Below are 24,158 nucleotides of genomic sequence, written 5' to 3'. Positions count from 1 at the left end.
TTAGTGTCATGGAGGCTCAGTTTCTTTCTTTAGTGATATCAGGTGAAATAGTACAGCTTTGTCCAATGTTTAGTAAGAAGTGGAATAAGACCTTCGGATTTAGTTAACTTGTCACCTTTCATCCCCCTGGGATCATGTCCTAATACCTTTTGGAAGATGGAATTCAATGACTGTCTTGAGGCCTTCACTATCTCCTAATCACAGTTTTCTTCTCCTTTTCTTGTTTTCTTCTAAACATTTGTTTGTCTCTAGTTGTCAATGGACATTGTGATAGCCATAAAATATATGTTTTTGTGGCTGTCCAGATGAGGTCATGAGCGAAATAATAATAATAGTTTCCTGTGATTTCTTCTTCAATATAGTGTGTCCTTATTTAAAAAAAAATTACTTGTCATATGCAGTTTCTTTTTATGGCAATCAAAGCATAATTTAACCTTGATCCTAGCACCTCTTTTCTGCAAGTTGTGATAGGATTAGCTCTTTACCTATGTCTCAGGTGTGATAATTAGGTTTGGTACAGTGCCATACTGTTGTTATATTGCTTATGAAGCAGATCTGTCTTATGTCAGATCAACTCACAATAGGGGTAAAAATAAATCAGTCTGAAAGCCTTCACTTTTAATATCTCTGTTTAGGTAGGATAAATGATCTCTTAGAGTTCAACATTGCACTTCAAAGAAAAGTACTTAAGAGTTACGTGCCTAAGCCCCCTTTTTCTTTTTTTTGAATCTGACCTGTAGTTGATGAATGATGTTAAAATGTGTAAAAGATTTAGTTTTTATTTTATTCCCAAAATAGATGGAGCATTATTTAGAGGTAGATCTTTTTTTGGTACTTTCCTTCTGATGAATAATTAGTGGGGAAGGGGGGGCGGGGGGGAGAAGAAAGAAAATGAGTTGCACTTTCATTTGCCAGTTTTTTCTAAAGGGCGTTTTCTTCCTGCTTTTCAGGAGGGAAAAATAGAACGTTGAATGTTAATTTTAGTGCTTTGCCAGAGGTCATACAGTACATCTGACGGAAGAAACCTGAAGTACAAACTAGATTCCTAATGTCTCAGACTGGTTGAGAGATTGCTTTACTCATTCAACCATGCTGATCATGTTTTTTCCAGATATTCTCTATTACCTCTTCTTTATCTTCTGCATTTTGAATGAATAGCTGCAGAGTTATGAATCATTGTTCTTATTTTTAACATTCTCTATCAAATGACAAAAGCTACCTGAGATTTAATTCCCTAAAATTTTAAGGGAATTTATTTGTAGGCTTAAATGATTTAAAAAGTATTTTTAAGGAATTTAAGACTGTTGATGTTACAATGTATAAAACCTTTGAGATAAGCAGAAGCTTATGCTGAAGAAGATAGAAAATAACTGTGTCTTTCTCTGTACTCAGCAATATCTTGTGGAATTCCTAAAGCTCCATTATATGGTGGGATATTAACTACAGATTACTTAGTTGGCACCCACGTTACTTATTTTTGCAATGATGGATACAGACTATCAGCCAAGGAACTTACTACTGCAGTCTGCCAGCCTGACGGTACCTGGAGCAATCACAATAAAACACCTCGCTGTGTTGGTAAGTAACATGTAAAAACTCTTCAGTGAGTAAGAACCTGACTACATTTTATTTATTTATCCAAGGTGCAAATCTTCACATTACATTAAAAAAAAATAAACACCTTCAGGTCACTTCAATCTATGAATAACTGCTAGTATTAAACTATTGTGAAATACATATTTGAAATGTATATATTTGAGCTACATAGTGAAGCATTCTGTGACAGTAGAAGAAAAACACTAGAGATTATAAAATAAACTGAAACTGATAATCAATCTGCAGCTAAATCAATGTTAATGATTGCAGAGGTTTATGTAAAAGCTCTCTTCAGTCAGAGCTGCACAGTTCATATACTGTTAATAACTCCAGTTTTCTGTTCAGAATTGCAAAGTCTCTGGCACTCTAGGATACTTGTTTGAAACTCCTGCTTATTTTTTATACTCAACCGATCATTATAAACCTAAACCATCTGAACTTGGGGGAGCATCACTGAAGAGAAAATGCACATTCAGTCCCAAACAGAAGCGTATATTGTCAAAGTTATAACAGAAATGTGAAAACAATTTGGGAAAGGAAGGAAAACATACCCTAGAATAATTTTCAAGAATTTTCCTCTTTTTTTTTTCTTGTTCCTAGAAATTGCATTCCCTCATGCATTTTCTTCTATCTAAAGAGAGAAAGAAACTATTATCCAGCAGATTTTTTCTTCTGTGACTTTTGATCATGGAAAACATTGTTATGCTTGTTAAAATTTTTATATTAGATTATGGTTATAGAACATTTTTGTTTTTTTGAGAAGAACACGTAGAATTAAGACATGAGATAGAAATATGTAGCTGATGATAAACCATCTTGGATATGGATATTATTTTACCTGACACCAATGTGCAACGTCTCCAAATGAATCTTTAAGATCTCATAGAATTTACCTGGGTAGAAAAATAATTCCTATATTGAAATGTAGCTAACTTTTTAGTAAAGATCCTGTCTAATGTAAAGTGTCATAGGAGTTCCATGACTGCCAATGTACAGCAATCCAATGTTTTAGATTCTATCTACACCAATTGGATAGCTCTTCATGCACAGTCACTGCTTTGGGCCACTGATCATTATTAATTAAATGAGAGAACTCACACCTGCTAACCGCAGGCAATTTCAAATACAACCTTGCTCTTTAAACATTATGTCACTGTCTTTAAAATATATTTCTGAATTAATAATGGCACAGATTTTCCTAATTTGCCTGTACTAAGCCATAAATAACTCTTTTTTTGTTGTTATTTTGGAAGTTGTTACATGTCCAAGCATCAATTCTTTTACACTGGAACATGGAAGATGGAAAATAGTTAATGGTTCACATTATGAGTACAAAACTAAAGTAGTTTTCAGCTGTGATCCAGGGTATTATGGTTTGGGACCAGCATCTATTGAGTGTCTTGCTAATGGCACCTGGAGTTGGAGAAATGAGCGTCCTTACTGCCAAAGTGAGTACATATTGTATCTGCATCTGCTGTACAGACTTCAGATAAGAATATTTTATTTGGATTAATTAAAAATTAACTAATTAAATATTGTAATAACTTAATTAGAAAAATGTTTCCTGTCTGGAATTCTTGGCTTTCCTAAAGGCTATTATTTACAAATATAATCCATTAGGTTTAGTGACAAAGAAATATCTGTAAGCATGCTTCTGGATTTCAAAGGTCCCTAAATGTATAAAGGTACAATTAAATAATAGAAAATATTTTCATATATGTTTTTCTAGGTCAGAGAATGCTGTATAGTCTAGAAACAAGAAAAAATTTTGTATCCTGTCTGCACACTTGATAAAAAAGTAATCCTTCCATTCAACTGGTTACCATACAGTGTACAAGTCAACACCATTCCTATCATTAGCTGCTATCATGATAACCTTCAATAGCTACTTTTCAAAAAAACAAACAATGAATAGTCAGATACTTTAAACAAGCTAAATCTGTGGCTACAATTGTGTTCCTCTCCCCCACCCTGTGGAACATGGATTTCTTTATATATTCAGATTTATACAACTGTTTTTCAGAACTGAGGTGCTTTGAAGCCCTTAATGCTTCCTCTCTGTGAAACACATGTTGTTCACTGATAGAAGGGAATATGACTGTGGTTTTGGTGCATGTACCTAAACTGTGTGTATCTGCATGCATGTGTATAAATCCTCACGTATCTAAAATCAGAAAAAAGTTTAGATAAGCCAGATAACTATGGCTTCGAATATATTCAGATTTTTTGAGAATACATTTGAAACTAATAAAAAAAGGGCTGAAAAAAACAGATTAATTATGTTGGAAATTAACCTGAATTTTGATTGTTTTATAATCTACTGGAAATTTCATTTATAATTTAGAAGATTTTAAAAAGTTAATAGCAATATTTCACTTCTGTTAATATTAAATAATTGTGTCTATAAATGTATCTATCTCTCTCTGTGTGTATCAATATTTTGCATACTATGTATGTATTTGTACCCCTTTAAAAAAAAATCATTTTTCACTACGTTTTGGGAAGTTTTGTTTGCAATATTACCACTTTTTTAGCATAAAGTGCACTTTTTCCTTTAGATAATTCACCATCTTGTTCAATAATACAGTTGTTTTTGCTAATTACTAAAAGAAAATTATTAAAGAAAAATTATGAATCTGAATGAAAAGATTTTTTGAATTCTAAATAAATACGAATTCCATAAAGATCTTTCAATCATTGTAACAACATATTATGTGAATGCTAAAGCAAGAATTTTGTTATGAGTTAGGAGATAAAAATGAAATCTTTCCTAAGAAACATAATTTTTGAAATGACAAAAATTGAGATTTTTCAATATTAAAAAAAAGCTGTTGATAAAACCAAAGTAATTAAATAGCAATTAATAATGGTATGGATGGTGAGGGTTTTTAACTTTAGAAAGAAAGATTTAATTAGTGTTCCGTCCCCTCTTTCTCAAGTTTTATTTCTGGGGAAGTAATATCTTTGTATGCAGAGTTTTTAATACATTTTTTCTACAGAGCAGAAATGCGTCAAGCTGTGAAATTCATTTATCTAGTTGACTGCTTGATAAGTATTAGTGGTTGATAAGTATTAGTGGTTGATAAGTATTTTTGTATGGGTGTTTGTGATACTCAGATGTACATTTCTGTTTTGTCTTGGTTTTGCCATGAAGTTATTTCTTGTGGAGAACTTCCCACACCTCCAAATGGGAATAAGATTGGAACTCAAATCACATACGGATCTACAGCTATATTTACTTGTGACTCAGGATACATACTAGTTGGCTCTGCCGTGAGGGAATGTCTGTCTTCTGGACTCTGGAGCGGAATTGAGACCAGATGTTTAGGTATGAATACTACTGTCAAGGCTTCCTATTTTCTTTCTCTCTAGCAAACAAAAGTAAGAAAAGCAAATCAGTTTGTCTCTTCCTGTTAGCACAGACACTGAAGAGAGTTCTGCATAAAATGCTGCATAAACAGTGTGGCTGAGTTGTTACTTACCAAATTATAGCTATGGTTACCTTTTCACAGATTGGATGCCTTTTCCAATATCTTCCCCACATGCAAAACTTGTGTCACTTGATTGCTGCATGTCTCTAGGGTAAAACCCCCCAAAAAACCCAACAAAAAAAACCTCAAAAAACCAAAAAAGGTGTTTCTTGAAACTTTCACAGAACCACTGCAGCCTTATTTCTGAGAGAAAATCACTATCCAGACATTATTTATAGAATTATACATCCTTTATTTGTACATGTTTAGGCATCTTAATTTATTTAAAATACTATGACATCAGTCCCTGAAAGTTTATGAATAATATACCCATGTGACCTCAGTGAAACAATTTCAGGGCTTCTTTTTAATTCATTGTTGTCATGTGCACCTTGATCTGGGTATTATGTTAACTGTAGAGGCATTGATTTTAACCCTGTATCCAATTTAAATGTTAGTTTCAGTTGAAATCAAAGCTATGATAGTGTTCAGATTTTTGAATGCAATGTGAAAGTCATATTGCCCCTTGTCATTTGTGGAGGCGTGAGACTATAAAAGAATATCCATAAACTGATACTTTCAGAAGAATCTGAACTAGTATATGCCTTAAGTACAGAGTTTTGTTGTAATATTTCTTTGTGCAGATTCCTGTTTACCTTTCAAACTACTCTCCAGACCAAATAATCTTCTCTCTGTAATACAGCACTATGCGGTGTAAATCTTCCCTTAAACTTAATTTCAATGACACATGAATGAGCAAAAGTGTTGCTTATCAATCAGCAAGTCTGAAGCGGGAAAGTTTCCTGACATATAGCTGAGGGGAACAGACAGGCTTTGTTTATGTTTCACTTTTATAATGAAAGCCACTCAGAAGGCGGGGAAAAAGAAAAGATCTTAGTGTTTGATTATCTTTTTCTTCTAAGTTGTCAGAAATTGTAGACAGACTGTTTTAAATCTAAATATTAGGGCACCACAGTATGTGTGTAATCAAAGTATTCTGACACTTTTTTTTTTCATTTTACTGTTTTATCTGCAAAGGTAACAGCTATCCTTATCAATGATCTGGATGAGGGGATTGAGTGCACCTTCAGTAAGTTTGCAGGTGACACTGGGAGTGTTGATCTGCTTGAGGGTAGGAAGGCTCTACAGAGGGACCTGGACAGGCTGGATCGATGGATCAAGACCAGTCATATTAGATTCAGCAAGGCTAAGTGCTGCGTCCTACACTTGTGTCATAACAACCCCATGCAACGCTACAGGCTTGGGGAAGAGTGGCTGGAAAGCTGCCTGGCAGAAAAGGACACAGGAGTGTTGATTGACAGATGAATGATTATGATCCAGCAGTGTGCCCAGGTGGCCAAGAAAGCCAACAGCATCCTAGCTTGCATCAGAAATAGTGTGGCCAGGAAAGTGATCGTGCCTCTGTACTTGACACTGGTGAGGCTGCACCTTCAATACTGTGCTCGGTTTTGAGCTGCTCACTGAGCACAAGTCTTCTGAGGAGCGACTGAGGGAACTGGGATTGTTTAGCCTGGAGAAAAGGAGGCTCAGATGAGAGCTTATTACATTCTACAACCACCTGAAAGGAGGTTGTAATGAGGGTGTTGGTCTCTTTTCCCTAGTAAGAAGCAATAGGACAAGAGTAAATGACCTCAAGTTGTGCCAGAAGAGGTTTAGATTGGATATTTGGAAAAAAATCATTACTGGAAAGGATGATCAAGCATTGGAAGGGGCTGCCCAGGGAAGTGGTTGAGTCACCATCCCTGGAGGTATTTTAAAGATGTGTAGGTGGGGCAATTAGGGACATGGTTTAGTGGTGGTGGACTTGGCAGTGCTAGGTTAAAGATTTTACTTAAAACTCTTTTCCAACCTAAGCAACTCTAGGATTCTATGATTCTCTTGAAGTTTAGAGACACATAAAAATTTTCATTGGAGAAATATTAATCTAAATCCAGCTAAATTGTCTGCTATTTGTGAATAGCACCTTGGAAAAATGCCTGTGTTTAAGAATTTTGCCAGAATAAATTCGTGCCAAGTGAAGGTCAGCACAGAATGACTTTTTCCTACATTTGCCTTTAAAAATAAAAATGTAATATAAACTTAATAATATAATGAGTTGCAAAATCTTTACTTGGAACTTAAAAGAAGACCCTTAATAATAATAAATCTCTTCAAATGAAACAAAACTTACTTCTCAAAAGAGATTTATTAGGTTCATATACTATAATGTCCAGAAACAATAAAAAGTTAAGAAATTTTGTTAAAACAACTACATGACTAGAGGTGAAAACAGCAATCTAAAAGATACCTTTTGTAGCAGGCTAATAGGACGACAGTAAATTTTCAAATGTATATACTCAGAGCTTTAATGATGGTAAACTGTTGAAGACAGCATGACTAAAAAATACTTTAAAAATAGAATGTAGTATACATCATATATAGTATACAAAAGACCATGTACAGCTTGTCGAAAAAGAAATAAGGAGCTAGAAACTCTGGTGACAGCAAATTTATAAAAAGGAGAGAGTAATAGCTACCATAATTACTCTTACAGCAACACTTCCTGCTGTGCTACATCACTGTGCAGGAATGAGCTTTCTGGGAAGACTCAAGACTAACTCAGTTCAATCCTTGTTTGTTCAACAAGTAATTTGAGACTTAAGATAGATGGATAGGTTCAGCAAATAACAAATCAGAATTTGGAAATTTATTTAAGAAAGTTGAAAAAGAAAATGTCAAAAGGTGGAGGAAATGGAGGAAAAGAAAGAAATGGTAGAATATGGGAGAAAGGAGATAAAATACATCAGGAAGACCTACAGAGTGGGTATTGTAATGATCCGACAAACACATTTATGTGTAAATTATGAATAAATTCTGTGATTTCAATCACTGAAAAATACTAAGAGAAAAAATTAAATTTCACTTTCTACTTCTAAAGCTTTTCTCCTCACAACCATAAACCTTGTTTTTATTGTTTATCTTAGAGCCTTTCCACTTTTACTTGCTGAAAAATCTAGTTATCCTACAGGATAAAATAATATCCTTTTTCAAGTATTGTATTTTGTTCAGAAATACAAGCTATTTTTTCAGAAGTCCTATGCAGACCATTTTGTTTAATCATTCTGTTAGACAACTTAATTTTCATTCCAGATATGTATAATTCAAAAAATTTATGAAAGGTGGAATAAATAAGAATATAAGTATCAGCAACAGAACCTAAAACTAGTTAGTATTGAACCTAATTAGATGTAGAAGATATCTAGAATATAGATAAGCTTTAAATCAGCTTAAATCCAAATTGTATTACAACAAATAAAATTCCATGACATTGTGGATAGTACTGCATTATTTTAATGACAGCCGTAATAGTGTCAGATTATATTGATAGTTCTCACAGCCTTTTTTTGTCTTTTTTTCGTTCCTGCTTCTTTTATTACAAGGAGAAGGACATGTAACACAACTGCCCTACTTTCTGAACCTCACATTTTTTTGGAGAACACTAAATAACAATGTAGTACTGTGTAAGTAATCATATTAATGTAATGATCTTGGTTTGTTCCTTGACTGAATGTAGTTGGAAATTGAGTTCTGCATCAGTATTCTCACTCCTTAGCGAGTGAAAAGAAACAATGTTGAAATTGAAAAAAATAAGCAAAACAAAACAACAGATAGCTCCTGAAGTAAATCTGTTGTGGAAGTCTTCAAACCAAATAAAGGCTTCACAAGATTCTATGGTGAAAAAATCACTTTAGTCTTTTAAAATAAAGTAACAGTCAAATACAAAAAAACATGACTGTTGTCTCTCCAAGGTTACAGACTGCCTCTCACAATTTGTTGTACTTGATCTTTTCTTACGTTGAAAACATTAAATCCATTTCTGGGGGAAAGTCTATGTCATAAATCCTGCAGAAACATTCCAAAAAACAGACTAGATTTCTACTGAATGTCTTATTTATGAGAAGAGAATGACAAATCTGTGTATTTTGTTATACACTTTCCTCAAGGAAAAAAATATTTTAATATTTGATGAAGTAATTAATTGGGTTTTTTTCTGTTTATAAGAAAACTTAGCATATTTACGTTATTTTATTTATGATGTAATTTTATTTGCCTTAATTTACTGACATGAGTAACAGTAATAATTAAAACATATATTTTCCTAACAAAAAATTTCAAGGTTTTTATATGTTTATTTCATTTAGTGCCTGTAATCAGCTATTTATTAAACTGAGCATTTACTGGAGTGGAAATATGTAGGGTTTTCAATAATACTTTCTGATTTTTTAAGTTATTTGTAAATTATGAAGAAAATTTCTGAACTTTTCCTCATTTCCTAAGGTTTCTCTAACACTGAGATTTTCTTCTCCTTCTTCATTGGCACTGTTTTCAGACTTGTTATTAACTCTAAGGAAAACCACTATAAGGAGATCATTGCTTTTACATAAAATATCATGATTTGAGGATAAGGACTCTTTTTTTTTCCCTACTGTACTGTGGCAGGAGGAAATACATAGGTATTTCCAGAAAGCAGCACATTTTTAAAGTGACTGTGGATAGAAGTTGATGTGGTGGAGATCAGTGTGTGATCAAGAAATTAATTTTCTTGAGGTAATTTGTTGACTTTTGAAATATTTCCTTTATTATTTTGATTACCATTTCAGAAAACCTAATTAAAACAAAGACAAAATAATGCTAAGAAAGAAAAATATAGCATGCTTTGTAAAGCATTTCTGTTGGATACAATTCTTCTACTTTAAAGCAACAGCTGTTTTCTTAGATTATTCCAAAGCATTCTGATTTCTTTCTAGGACCTTGCTCATTGTTAATGTAATGTACAAATTTTCATACTTTGAAGTGGTATCTAATTTTAATGAGATTCTCAGTTGTGTTAATTACACGACTGAAGGTAATTTTAGAAGATGCTTAGACATCACATCAATTAAAACCATGTGAAAACTGGAGAAAAAAACCCCCATTATTTTCAAGCATTTGTCAGACTTATTAGAGGAAAGATATCTTATGCAAACTTTTCTTCTTTCTTGATTGGTGAGCTTACTCCAGCTTTTCAAATTTCTTTGAAGTTGTGAATTCATCCTTTTTAGCTCAGCTTGGACTATGCTTAACCCTAACTTCTTAATTCCATCTTCATTTACAATTCCTCCTGACAGCTAAACATATCAATAAAACTAATCTGATGATATATTCTCCCTTATTTACCAAAATTCTTTGTTGTAATTTCCTACATATGTCTAGGAAGAATCAGAAATTGCTGGAATGGTAGGTGTGTTAAGTTAGTATTAAATCTGAAATCAAGATAAACCATGAAATGTGATTAATTTTTGAAAGGTCTGTAAAATGTGATGTGTTCCTGTTAATCTTGATCTTATTAAAAGCTATTATATTTAGTTCACTCAGAAATAAACACACCTTTATAAAATGCTAAGTATCTATATGAATTAAAATGCAGAAATGAAGAATGGAGTTTATTTGATCAATAAAATATAAAGAGGTGTATTTCCAATACATGACTAATATTAAAGGAGTTTTCAATAAAGACAGACAGGTAGCAGAAAAAAGCTAGAATGATCATTAAATATCAGCACTTGTTCATATGCACCATACAATAATATCAGGAATACCTTTCATCTCTTCTCCTAAGAGAAATAGTAAATCTCACATACTGTGCCTTTATCTGCATCAAAAAATAAATGAGCAGAAAGGTGTAGATCCTGTGACAAATAATTGCTTCTGAATTCTCTGTATCTACATTACATACAGTTCAGAGAATTTTCCTTTGACAGTATCTGGTCTAGTCCTCTGGGCTAAATATCACCATTACTTATATGGTTCTAAGTTGTCAAAAGGACCTATCAATAATTTCAATCTCTTTCTCTCCAAAATGAGATAGAACACTTATATTGTGCACCTAAAGTTGAGCTTTTCAATATGCTTCCTCTGTAAGGAAACTAGTTTATTCATAGCAAAACCACTCGGTACACACTTACAAGGAGACTCTGAACCATAATGCTAATGTAGACACAACCTGTGACTTAGCTGCGGAATTTTTACCCCATTTTTACTCAACACTGTTTTCCTCTTTTTCATACAAAAATACCAATTCTAAACACTAATGAGTCATTAGTGACTAACGGAGTAAATATGAAGACATGAGAAAACAGATGTCCAATAGTTTTGTCAACAAGGTAGAAAGATATACAGGGCAGAGATACTGTCTGGGGCAGAGCAACCATGTAAGCTGACAGTGTATGAATCAGTCAGTGCTGTGGAGAGTGTGCAGGGCAGCTAAGGATCTGCCATTTAGCACCTCCATTCAATTCATAACTGAAAGATTATGTGAGAAGGGATGAAAAGATGGTTTTTGGTTTTTGTTTTTTTTCCAGAAGATCAGTTTATAAAATTTGTATACATTAATGAGTGAAAGCACCAGTGGGGATATTAGATAATCATATTAGATGGGATGAAAAGATATTAAATTTATATATATTGTGGATCAAGTAAATAATGAACTGAAATATATACACGTTTATGTTATTTGTAATTTATGTATTTGGAAGAGAAGGGTAGAGAAGTAAAGCTGGAAAGTTCTCTTTAAATTCTTTTATTTCGGTGTAAGGTATGCATACTCAGGAGTTACTGTACCTTTCTACCAGGTAAGGACAAAGGAACAGTAGTATTTATGTTTTCCCAATCAACTTTCAGTCACTGAAAAGCTTCTATGGCTATGTATCCTCTGAATTGTAGCCTTTCTGTCACTCTTTTAATACCTAAAACTTTTGTAAAAACATACAAGCAAATAACTTCTTTCTCGTCACTGTTTTTTTTTTTAGAAACCTGATTTGCAGCTGTGGTTTTGAAGGTTCTGACACTAAGTTACTATGCTCATTCTTCATTGCTAGGCCTGGATTTCATGTCAAGTTAGATAATTTATTTGGTGCTCACATGTTATTAATTCTACTATTAGTTCTTCATTTCTACTTTTTGATTAATTTTGTTTCTTAATAATATTTCATGTAGTTTTTCTTCTCAACCTTTGCTAAACTGTACATTGAGAATGTTGTAGTGCTTATTTCCCCCTCATTTCTGTTACTCAGTAAAACCTTCACATTTAATCTCTTTCATTGTAGCATTCACTGACAAGTGACTCTTTTCATTCAGTATTATAAATTACAGGTTACATTAAAACCTAGGGACCACAATTGGATTCATAGAACTTCTGTATAGATCTTTTATATCTGTATCATAAAAAAATGGGAATACAGCCAGTCTTTCGACTAGCACTAAAATAGATGTTGACAATGAATAAAGCTAGTCTAGAAGAGCCTAAAGTAGTCTAGAATCCTAACCTATTAAGTGAGCTATTTACTACTAGAATGTTTTTCCCCCCAAAAAATAGCAATTACAATAATCTAATTTTTGCAAATCATTAAATGATGATTTTGCCTAAGATTTGCTAATTTTATTTCAGCTTTTCTTCTATCTATAACCCAGTTCTTAATGCAGTGAAGTAAATGTTCTATTTGTGATGTGTTTGTATTTGGCACTGTACCATGCAAAGACATATTTTTTTTCTCTCGTTCATTCTGGTAAACGCAGGTCAGAAGTACAATATCAAGCTTACTGCTTGAACCACTTCCTTTGTCCCATATTTCCCATGTAATTTATATGATTGCTTTTAATTTTTTGTTTTCAGTAGCCTTCCAAGGTGACTACAACAGTTTTATGTTTGTTGTAAGTGGTTTTAGAATCAGAGTATTACTTTGATGATAAAAAAATTATATTCCATTAGATAATAACAGTACTATTAAGACTTTTATCCATAGTAACTAAATATTCAGTGACTTATTGGCTGTTTAAACAGGACTGTAAATTGATAATAAAATCAGCACTTCTTAAATGCTTTATGCTCTATTTGCAAAATAAATTTCCTGGCAAACAAGAAAAATAAAAAGTTGACAACATCTGAATCTTTGTTTACCCAGCAGTACTCTTTTTTTATTTTATTGTTTGTTTGTTTTTTCTCAGTAGTCATTTGCTTTCTACTTTATCTTTTTGCATCTGGTTTCAGTTTTCTGCCATAGTTTTTCTGGCAGATTTTCTTCATATTTACAGAGAGCTCTCTCAATCTGATGCCTAGTTTGCAGTAATTGGATTCTGTCCCCAGTGAAAACAATCTACCTGCAGAGCTCAGTTCCTGAGCAGCTTTGTACCTGGATTGGATTTAGGAGGAATAATTTAGCTATCTCATTTCAAAAGACACATCTTATGGTTATATTGAATGAAAGTTAGTTATTACAACAATCAGTTTTATGATTTTATTCACTTTCTTACTAAATTTCACATCTGAACAAAAAAAAAGCATCAGACTACTGAACAACACTTCAAAAATTCATTTCAGCATTTCAAGAAAGGAAAATAAATATCTTTATTTCTAGCTAATCCATTAAAATAAGAGTTTAAAATGGAAGTCTTGAAAATCAATTAGCATAATTGATCATATAAAAACCCACAGGGATATGCAGTAATAAATATGGTCATGTTCTTAATATATAATGAACATTTGGAAATTATTTTCTTCACAGTTATTTTAAGAGGAAAATGAGTAACAGAAAGAATTCTACTAATAGTAATGAGAAAAATAATTAAACACTTTGATTTTAGAAGAAATAAAACAAAACCAGGGTAGAATGGAAGAGAAATTAAGTAATACTTACTTTTCCAGATCTGGGTGTGGATGTTGATGGGGTTTTTTATTGGTTTGGGGATTGTTTGGTTTTTTCCTTCCTCTTTTTTTTTTTCTTGGTATTGGAGCAGTAGTGATAGCAACTACTGTAAGTGAAAGGTCTTTATTTCCTCTGAGGGAGACAGTCTCTATGGATTTGTGAAGTACAGCTGGAAAATAAAGCAAACAAAGAAAAGAAAGCTATAGAAAATGTTAATGAGTCTCTGACTTTATTGTAACTTAGGGGTTTTATTCAGCTACCTAAATGAGTGGAAATTTCAGTAATGTTCTCCAAGGTTCTTTTAACAGGAACTATGTATACCATTATGTACATTTTCAATAGCAAACATACTGAACTGCTTAGCACATGCAACTACATGACAGATGTTCTTTTGAAAATGAAACAAATAGGGCTGAAGCCATTGTTTTGGGGTGTTGAGAAGGGGAGATGGTGTTTGTTCTGAATTTTTATATATCTGTCAGACAAAACTTCCCCCAGAAAGCAGAGTGAAATCTGGAGACAAATCCTGTAAATACCAAATGGTTTTTATTTGTTTTTAAAATTGACATGAAAGATGTGTCATAAGTCTGGCATACACTCTTTTTAAATATTGAATTACTTAACATTCTGACAATAAATTGATTTAGAATTATGTTATGATGGAATTACAGTTTTATAATATTCTTCATGTATTTGGATTTCTTTATTTTTCAGTTTAGAAACCTTACATATGCATAGGAGTAGGCTTTACTATTTAAAGATATACACTTCTTTACTAACAGTGACTAGTTCATAATTAGTCATGCAGTATAGTTAGTACTCTAAAGTGAGTCATCCTTGGTGAGAGTGCTTTTAATCCCATAATCCAGATAATTTAAGATGTTGAACAACGCGGGTACCCATATAAATTTTTGGGGGATACCACTTGTGAGAGATTCTCAGCCTGAGTAAAAACCATTGATCACCACCCTCTGAATGTGGCCTGTTAGCCATTTCCCTACTCATCTCACAGACTACTCACCCAAACTGTACCTTGCCAGTTTGTCCATGAGAATGTTGTGAAAAACAGTGTCAAATGCTTTACAGAAGGCCCAGGCAAGCAACATCCACCGCTAGCCCCTTGTCAGCAGATAACGTAAAAAAAAATGAAAATAAAAGAAGAAAGAAAAAAACTCAGAAGCCAAAATAAGAACTAAAAGCTAAAAGGTTTATGAGAATAAGAGGAAGTAGGCTGAGAGGATGGGAATTTTAAGATAGAAAATTTTAAAGATAGAGACATTAATGTCACACTTACAAGTGATTTACAATGAATTTTTCACCTGTTGCAGTTGTGTGGCTTTTGTGATGTTCACACACAGTTGCAGAAATGGCAGAGTGATTTTAGCTACCCGATGAGTTAAATTGCTCCAGTTTTATTCTCTCTGCACAGGAAACGGAGTTTGACCTTTCTGATGATATATTCTGCTTCCACTCTGTTGCCATAAAGCAACACTAAAATCTTAATTAGGAATCAGGCCAAATATTGTGATTAAATACAATTACAAAATTATTTTCTTGAATAGGGTGTGAATCACTGCAAACTGTCTGGTTGCACTTCTGATAGAAACTCATCTTTTCCAGCTCAGTTTTCACTCCTTGTCCAGTTAGTCCTGTTTATCACCACAAATGTGATAGAATAGGGAACTTGGGCCATTTGTGACATGTTCAAGAAAGTCTGCTACATACTGAACAGGTTACAACTTTCCTGGAGAATCAAGAGAACTCTGAAAAAAAATTTACAAATGTCTATTATGCCATATTGTTCCAGAAAAATACAAAATTTCAAGTATGCCTGGTCTTTATGTAACACTGAGGGAAATGGAGGGGGGACACAAACAGGGGGGAATATACCCTTGAGCACTACTAGATTTGGACTCCTGTTCCTTATACAGAAGTGAAATTACACTCCAATTTAATTTGTGTGAAGGTTCACATACTACCTATATTGTAAATGCTGACGGTTTTATCATGATTCATACGATGATATACTCTATGAGGTTTAAGCTGCCAGATGCGAGTCATAAGAAAATATCAGAATTTTTTTAGATTATTTTTTAATAGGAATTTTCTAGTCCTGAAAGAATGAGCAAAATGCTGAAAATTTCATCAGATTAATTCAAACACTTAAAAGTTCAAAGGAAAAAAACAATTCAAACTATATTAATGCTAAATGTCCTTTCTTATTAGCAGTCCCACATTTCTGGAGTTTTGTTTGTAGGGTTTTTTTGAAGAGAAGTAGAGGAGAAGAGGAGAACAGAAGCTGGGTGGCTGTTATTTTTTTTTCAGTAAAGTACTAGCTGTAACACTGCTTGTTTTTCTTGCTTGTCTTAATTGTTTTTGCAGTGACTTCTCTGCCATGTATCACAGTCTCCATCAAGTCAACCATTCTCAGAGGATTTTCTATTACCACATTATTTGCTGAATCAAAGTGCCCATTTTCCAGAGTCCATGAAGAAAAATAGTAACAAATAACACATTGTTCATTCTTTTTCCTAGCCTCTCTCTAGATTAAACATCTGTTTGTGACTTCTATAGTGTAAATAAAATATTGATCATATTTTGAGAATACAGGGTAGAAAATTAGACACAGAAAGGTTTTTGGTTGCAGGACATTTTGATGTAATTGCATTGACTACCTTTAGTCCAAACAAGTTAATCTCTTTGGGATTCCTCTGGGATCCATAGGAGACAAAGAATGGAAGACAATCCAGAGAGTCAGATTCCAGCACTAAGTTGTCCAAGTTTCTTTATTTCTATTTTAAGAAGGCTGTATTTATAACATCAGCATGGATTTATGTGAACAGCAGATGACACAACTGAGGGACAGGATGCCATCGAGAGGGACCTGGAGAAGCTCAAGAAGTGGGCCCATGTGAACCTCATGAGGTTCAACAAAGTCAAGTGCAAGGTCCTGCAGCTGGTTAGGGGCAATCCTTGTTATCAGAAAAGGCTGAGAGATGATGTGATAGAGAATAGCCCTGCAGAAAAGGACTTGAGGGTATGGGTGGGTGATAAGCTGGACAGGAGCCAACAATGTGCACTTGCAGCCTGTAAGACCAACCACATGCTGGGCTGCATTGAGAGAAGTATGGCCAGCAGGCTGAAGGAGGCTGTTTCACCCCTCTACTCTGTTCTGGTGAGACTCCACCTGGAGTTGTCAGTATATGAAAGAAATGGAACTGTTGGAGTGGGTCCAGAGGAGGGTCACAAAAATGATCTGAGGGCTGGAGCACCTCTTATATGAGGAAAGACTGACAGACTTGGGGTTTTTCAGCCTGGAGAAGAGGAGGCTCTGGGGAGACATAATTATGGCCTTTCAGTACTTAAAGGGGTCTTATATAAAACATAGGGACAGACTAGGGCGTATTGCAATAGGACAAGGGGAAATGGTTTCTAACTAAAAGAAGGTAGATCCAGATGAGATATAAGAAAGAATTTTTTTTACAATGAGGGTAGTGAAACACTGGAACAGGTTTCCCAGAGAAATTGTGGATTCCTCCTCCCTGGAAACCCAAAGAGGCATTGTATGGTGCTCTGAGCAACCTCACCTAGTTGAAGATGTCCCTGCTCATTGCAGGGGGAGGCTGGACTAAACTACTTTTAAAGGTCCCTTCCAATGCAAGCTATTCTATGATTCTGTGATTCTATGGTTGATATTTGTAATGGATTGGTATTTATAGTACTTATATTATTTTTATTTATATGTATTTTTTAATATCCATTTAAATGTATAATGGTATGAAGTTAACTTTACTAAGTTTAATCTTAATCAAAATAAAACTAAAGGAAATTATACAGAATTGTACAGGTTTTAATAAAAAGGAATTACCCTTATCTTTGAAAATAAATTTGGTAGCATATGTGACAATTAATCTTTTTTCTACACTGTCTTTTTGTAATTTTTTTCTGTGTGCAGTTTTCCCTAAGTTAATAAAAATAAACCTTTGAATTAAATCAATAAACAAAAATTTTTCAGCATTTCATTGTTTTAGTTGTGGGGGTGTGTTTATGTTATAGATTTATATTTATTTGGCATATTTACTGATTTATTTATTTTTTAATTTACTTTGAAAAATCTAGCTGGTCACTGTGGAATTCCAGACCTTATAGTCAATGGTCAAGTAATTGGAGAAAATTATGGATATAGAGACACAGTTGTATACCAGTGTAGTCCTGGTTTTCGTTTGATTGGTTCTTCTGTACGAATATGTCAACAAGATCACAACTGGTCTGGTCAGCTTCCTTCCTGTGTGCGTAAGTAAGCGTAGCGAAACATACTGGTTCATGTTACAAAAATGTCTATGGCAAACAAGATGAAGAGTAACCTTGCTACTTAGTATTCATTAAAAAAAAATAAAAATAAAGCACATCCTCAAAAGAATGTGACCACCTTAAATCTGTGATTCATCTATCAAGTGATTAAAATTTAATTTAAAATTTTAACTTATAATTTCCATTCCATCTTTTGGCTGCTAAATATTTGTCATTTATATATGTATGTGAAACTTCTTCAAGAAGTGATAGGACTTAGGCACCTACATATTCGAATTTGAAAATGGCTTTATGCCCCTTAGTGGCTCTTGGAAATAGTTAGTGTACATTTACTTTGACTGCAGTAGTTAGACAAGTAGATACTCTTGAATTACACTATCAGCACTAATGATTAAAATATTTTCTTCAACAAACATATTTTCTTTTTCTTCTTCTCGCAGAGATAGTTATTTTTTTTCTGTCAATATTAAGTCATATTAAGACATATTTGTAAGAAATAATACCTGAGGAACTAGCACGCTGAAGTATTTTCTTTCAATTTGATATTATAAATAACGAAAATCAAGTGCTTGCTTTTGTCCTGATTCTTCAGAAAAGTTTTCTTCATTTACTTTGATTACTGCATGGCAAATTCTATTCCTCTTACTGAAATATTTAAATAAGTGCTTGAACATTTAATAAAGTATGTCTTAGTTCTTATTCAGTTCAGAGAAGTAGGAATCTTTCATGGAAAGTGCTCAGTATCTTGTAATATCAAAACTATAAAATACTGTTATATAATGACTGTAAAATTATCTGTTATATCACAAATCATAAAAAGCGATATCAGCATGCTCTGTTTGGTTTTTCTTTCTTTGTTTTGTGCTATGCTAGCCGTTAGTTGTGGTCACCCTGGAAGTCCTATTTATGGAAGAACAAGTGGAAATGGTTTCAACTTCAATGATGTTGTGACATTCTCATGTAATACTGGGTATGTTATGCAAGGACCAACCAAAGCACAATGTCAGGCGAATAGGCAGTGGAGCCACCCTCCTCCAATCTGCAAAGGTAAGAATGAAAGCTTTTAGAGATTTCAAATTTAGTTGCAAAATTAAGGTTGAAAAATAAACTGAAGGTAAAAGGACACTATCAAGACAATATGATACCTCTCTTACTAACAGGAGTCAATTTATTAAAGAAGATGTTTCATGATTCTATGATTTTTCAGTTAGATCTGTTCTACATTCAGATTGCCAGAATAACTCTTGCAGAGAATCTTTCTTATGTGTCTGTAGTTTGTGTTGATTTTTTTAAATGGCTTTTAGAAATTTTTAGACAAAATTATGCAGAAATAGTTGAAAGCTTAAATCCTGAAATAATGTTCTCTGCATTTTTAGCCAACATAGTTTTTTTTTCCTTTTGAATTTCCATTGATCTGACTCCTCATCTTGACTTTTAAATTTTTATTTTAATTTGTTAGCACAATCCATTGGGTTGGCTGTTCACATTTAGAAAAATGTACTTTTTGCTGTAACCTGCCTGCACATATGCAAAAATTAATTCTTTTTCAGCTTCTTCCTAGCAGCTTCTATAGATTTTTAACTGCACACAACCTGTCATGTTATGTGTTAATAGTAATTTTATTTACTACATCTTCTTTCCAATAGATGTCTTTCACTATCCTTTGATCACTTTGCCTTAAGCAAAAGGCAAAATCATTTACAGAACCTTAAACAAACACTTCTGTTGTTACTACTTTTTAAATTTACAATAGTATACATGTACTGTCTATTAAGAGTACCTAATAAACCTCATTTTTAGTCCAGCTGTTATAAATCACCTTGGTGTTCTGATATTGCAGAGTAATAAGTATAATCTTCCTAATTCAGTATCATTATATATATAATCAAGGTGTAAAATCACAGTAGAAACACATTGGAAGTTTCTCATACACAGGATCATTTAAAGACTATTTTAGTAGACAGTATTTTTATGACTATCAAATCTATGTTCTTTTACTTTTTAGTGGTCAATTGTTCTGATCCTGGAATTCCTGCAAATTCTATAAGAGAAAGTAAAATCGAACATGGAAATTTCACATATGGCACAGTGGTATTTTATGACTGTAATCCTGGATATTTTTTATTTGGCTCTTCTGTTTTAATTTGTCAGCCAAATGGCCACTGGGACAAACCTCTTCCTGAATGCATTAGTAAGTAGATAATGTGTATGCTTCTATAAAGAATGTGAACTAGACTAGGTATTGTTCTACACAACATTTCCATCAGTCTCATGACAGCAATTAGGATAATCATATCTGTATACATTTTTGTGTGTGCAGTAGTGATGAAATGTCTCAGTAGCAGCAGAAGTAGCACAGTTATGTTGCTATCATATGTAGCAAAAAGCTTGGCAAATGTAGTAGCTGAAAATAAATATCTCTGAATGCTTCGGCATGATGATCCCTGATAGCAAGGATAGAAGGTAAAAACACATCCACTGAATTTGCCAATATGTGGCCTCCTTCAGCCACAAAGCTATAATCACACCAAAAGTTAAAAACTATAGCACCTAATTATTGACTTACAATACTATAGTACTTTCTGGACTTCTCCTGGGACAGCAGCAAGATCTAAGTATCCATGAAGACAGTAAGCAAATAGTAATGGCACCGTAGAGCACCAAAAATGTCCTCTGGATCATGTCCATGGAATGTCATAGTCATATGCGGCCTATCCACTAAGGAAGGCAAGAGGATCAACACAAGGATCTTGTTTTTGTTCTGGCTTGTCATGAACAACTTTCTATAATATAGATAGGGCCACAGATGTTTCATAGGTTTTTAATTGGTTGGAACAGCTTGTTTACCCAATTCTCTATAAGTCTATGAAAAAGTTGTAGGTTTAGGATCAAAATTTCTCTCTGAGTAAGGCTGAAAGCTTTACTTTCTAGAGAGTGGAGGGAAAACAGGCTAAAGTTTTCTTATTCAGGCATCGTGGACCAATATTTGCAATATTGTAGTTACTAGTTCTCTGTTTTGCCTTTACTAATCTTCTGTATTTAAGGCTTCTCCAGTTCTGTTATTCTCTCTATTAAAAAAAAATAAATCAGTAAGTTTATTTCTTCTTACACTTAAAACCTTTAGTTCTGTAAATTGTCCCTTTCTTTGATGGGAAAAATAGCTTGATTGGAAGTCACAGTTAAACTTATAACAAAGATTCTTACAATTTCACAATAAATTTTAAAGTAACATTATCATTTCAGAAATTTAAATGTAACATATCTCCAGAAAGAAAGACATACTAAAGGTAAAGGTGCAAAGATTTATTGTTTTTGCTTTTTTATTTTTATCTCTTATTCTTATTTCAGAATTGTGAAAAATAATTTAGTAATGCAGATTCTACTCTTCTTTTAAGCTGAACTTTGAGAGTAAGAGTGCTGTATGTACTTTTGAAAGGACATCCTCGGCTTTATTTGTGTCATTTATATAGAGAGGTCAATGAATTCTAATCTAGGCACTATTCATGATATTTTGTAATCATTAAGCTTACCAAAGGTTATTCTGATGCAGCTATGCCTTTTAGCTGCTAGTGTTTCACAAATTGTTTCCCTTTTGGACGTATGCAGAGCAGTTATTTCGTAATCTGCACATTTTTCCACTGTAAGAGCAATGAAAAAGAAGTGGAAAGATGGCTCAAAGTTTTTATTTGACCCAGGCTGGATTATTTTTTTTATCTAGCTGAATTTCAATCTCTAACTAGTCTCAGAGAACATCATAACTTTTTCTGAAATACTGCTAGACTAATGAAGAAGAAACTCAGTAACAAGGGAAAAGTTGTTCACTGTAAAATTATTCAATTCCTTTGAAATGTGTTGTCTTTTAATGAAAGTGAGGTTTTGCTATGACAGAAATTGATTGTTAATTGTCCATAATAACTAAAAAAAATACAATTTGACCTGAAATTTTTACATACTCTGAAGATTAATGATATTATTCTCTTTTGTTTTTCTTCTTCCTTTATTTTTTGTTCTTTAAATCTGATTCAGAGCTTAATGTAAAAGTTAGATATAACTGCATATACGCAGTTATATGTCACATACTTGCTATACTGTGCAGATATGTGATGGAACAGGATCGGATAACAAAGAGACAGAAAGGAAGGAACTAATGGAAATAAAATGGAGGATGAATTAGCATTAGCAGAAAAAAAAATGAAGAAATATTACCAACTTTTCATATGAAATGCCCACCTGACAACATGAATATAAAATTAAATTTTGAAGGATGTGTAATGAAGTTAAAGGTAGGATTGCAGAGTGGTATTCTAAAGCAGTTATTAGGAATCCAGGACTTTTAGACATAAATGTAAACATAAAAGTGCAATTAGCATAAATGGATGATGCCTAGAAATACATTTAAAATATGTAAACAAATATTTTATTTTTGCAGTATAAAATTTTATGTAGACAAAACCATGAATATGAAATTAGTATATTAGCACTGAGGTTCATAGCAAAATTTAGCAAAAACTACTTCATGAGCAATAGTTTGGGACCAATGTCATGGTTTATACGGTTGCTCTATCACCCTAATGCTTCTTCCTCACCTGGGGAGAGTGGTCAGGAAAAGGAAAGGAGATTTGTAGGTTGAAATAGAAATATATTTAGTAAAATAAGATATTAAAGCAATAAACTAATATTAATAACAGTTATAAAATACAGAGAGTTATACTCAGACAACATTGTGAGGGAGTAGTTCTCAAGGTTAGGATGGTGAACAAGTCCTTTTTGAGATGTCAGCCACAGAAGTGGGAGCAGGAGGGAGAGGAAGAGGTAGAGAAGGGGGGCCATTCTCAGCAAACTCCACAATTTATAGTGAATGTGATGTTTACAGTATGATTATTATTAATTGGTCAGCCTTGGGTCACCTTGGGGTCGACTCCCCTAGGTTTCCGTTCCCTCTAGCCTTTGCATCAAAACACTTACAGTAAACCAGGACAATCAGTGGATGAGCGATGAAGGTCTGCATAATTTCTACCTCTGCAATGACTTTGACAGATATTGTCTTCCTTTTTATTTTCTAAAGAGTTAATGCATGAATGCATGCTTGCGTGTGTGTGTGTGTGTGTGTGTGTGTGTGTGTGTATGTGTGTGTGCATGTGTTCATGCCATGAAGATCAACTTACTGAATGAATGTCTTTGGACATCAATATCTATATCTAAAATATCTTTTTGACGTCTTCAAAGATTTGTTTCACAGCTTTTGTTCTGCAATATATTTTGCATTTCTAATCACATAATATGTCCCCCTTCCCCAAATCCCTATAAGGCCTCTTCACAAAGTTTGTGTATGGAGTTATGAAAATGATAACTACAAACTGTTTGATCAGTGATAATAACCTTTTTTGTTCTCCAATAATTATGCATTGTAGTGATTGACTGTGGCCATCCTGGCGTTCCTCCTAACGCGCTCCTGTCTGGAGATAAATATACGTTTGGGTCTACTGTTCATTATACCTGCACAGGTAGACGATCACTGTTAGGACAGCCATCTCGTACATGTCAGTTAAATGGACACTGGAGTGGATCTCTTCCTCATTGCTCAGGTAATATTTTTGAATTAAAGAGCGTGCCCTGAAGTTGTTTTGAATTTATTTTGATTTTATCAGAAGGCCATTTTAAAATCTGGAAAATCATGTGTAAAACTGAAGTAATAGCTCAATAGAAGTAAAAAAGTAAAACCAAAATAAGTGAAAACTCTTAGTAAGAAAATAATTTGGGAGAAGTAAGCTTTTCTGGTGACATTTAGTATGAATAGGAAATTGCTCATTCAACAGCATGTTAATGGAAGCAGTTTGTTTTTGAAAACATTTCCAATGTGACTTCTGGAAAGAGTATTATTTACCACAGGGAAACTTTGCATCATTATCTCTTCAAGATAATGATTTAATTTCTTTTTTAACTTGCAAAATATCTACTGACTTGATGACACCTCAGCTATACATCTTAGTTGCATAATATATCCATCTTTATAATAAAGCCTAGTGACCTTCACAAATTT

General features: G+C 33.4%; 1 protein-coding gene across 1 annotated transcript in view; it reads left to right on the top strand.

Moving 5' to 3' along the window:
- Positions 1-23,703, top strand: part of LOC104546385 (CUB and sushi domain-containing protein 3-like) — a gene marked incomplete at both ends in the record, with an annotated part of 30,634 nt that extends 6,931 nt beyond the window's left edge. Inside the window, 6 exons of the mRNA XM_010191766.1 lie at positions 2,850-3,044; positions 4,751-4,924; positions 17,927-18,100; positions 18,992-19,165; positions 20,124-20,309; positions 23,530-23,703. Of these exons, the coding sequence (XP_010190068.1) occupies positions 2,850-3,044; positions 4,751-4,924; positions 17,927-18,100; positions 18,992-19,165; positions 20,124-20,309; positions 23,530-23,703 (1,077 nt within the window). The remainder of the gene's footprint in view (positions 1-2,849; positions 3,045-4,750; positions 4,925-17,926; positions 18,101-18,991; positions 19,166-20,123; positions 20,310-23,529) is intronic.
- Positions 23,704-24,158: the final 455 nt, after the last annotated feature.

The sequence above is a fragment of the Mesitornis unicolor genome, unplaced genomic scaffold, assembly GCF_000695765.1.
Source record: "Mesitornis unicolor isolate BGI_N332 unplaced genomic scaffold, ASM69576v1 scaffold8569, whole genome shotgun sequence".
NCBI classification, from domain to species: Eukaryota; Metazoa; Chordata; class Aves; order Mesitornithiformes; family Mesitornithidae; genus Mesitornis; species Mesitornis unicolor.
This window is presented reverse-complemented; position numbering and strand designations above follow the sequence as displayed.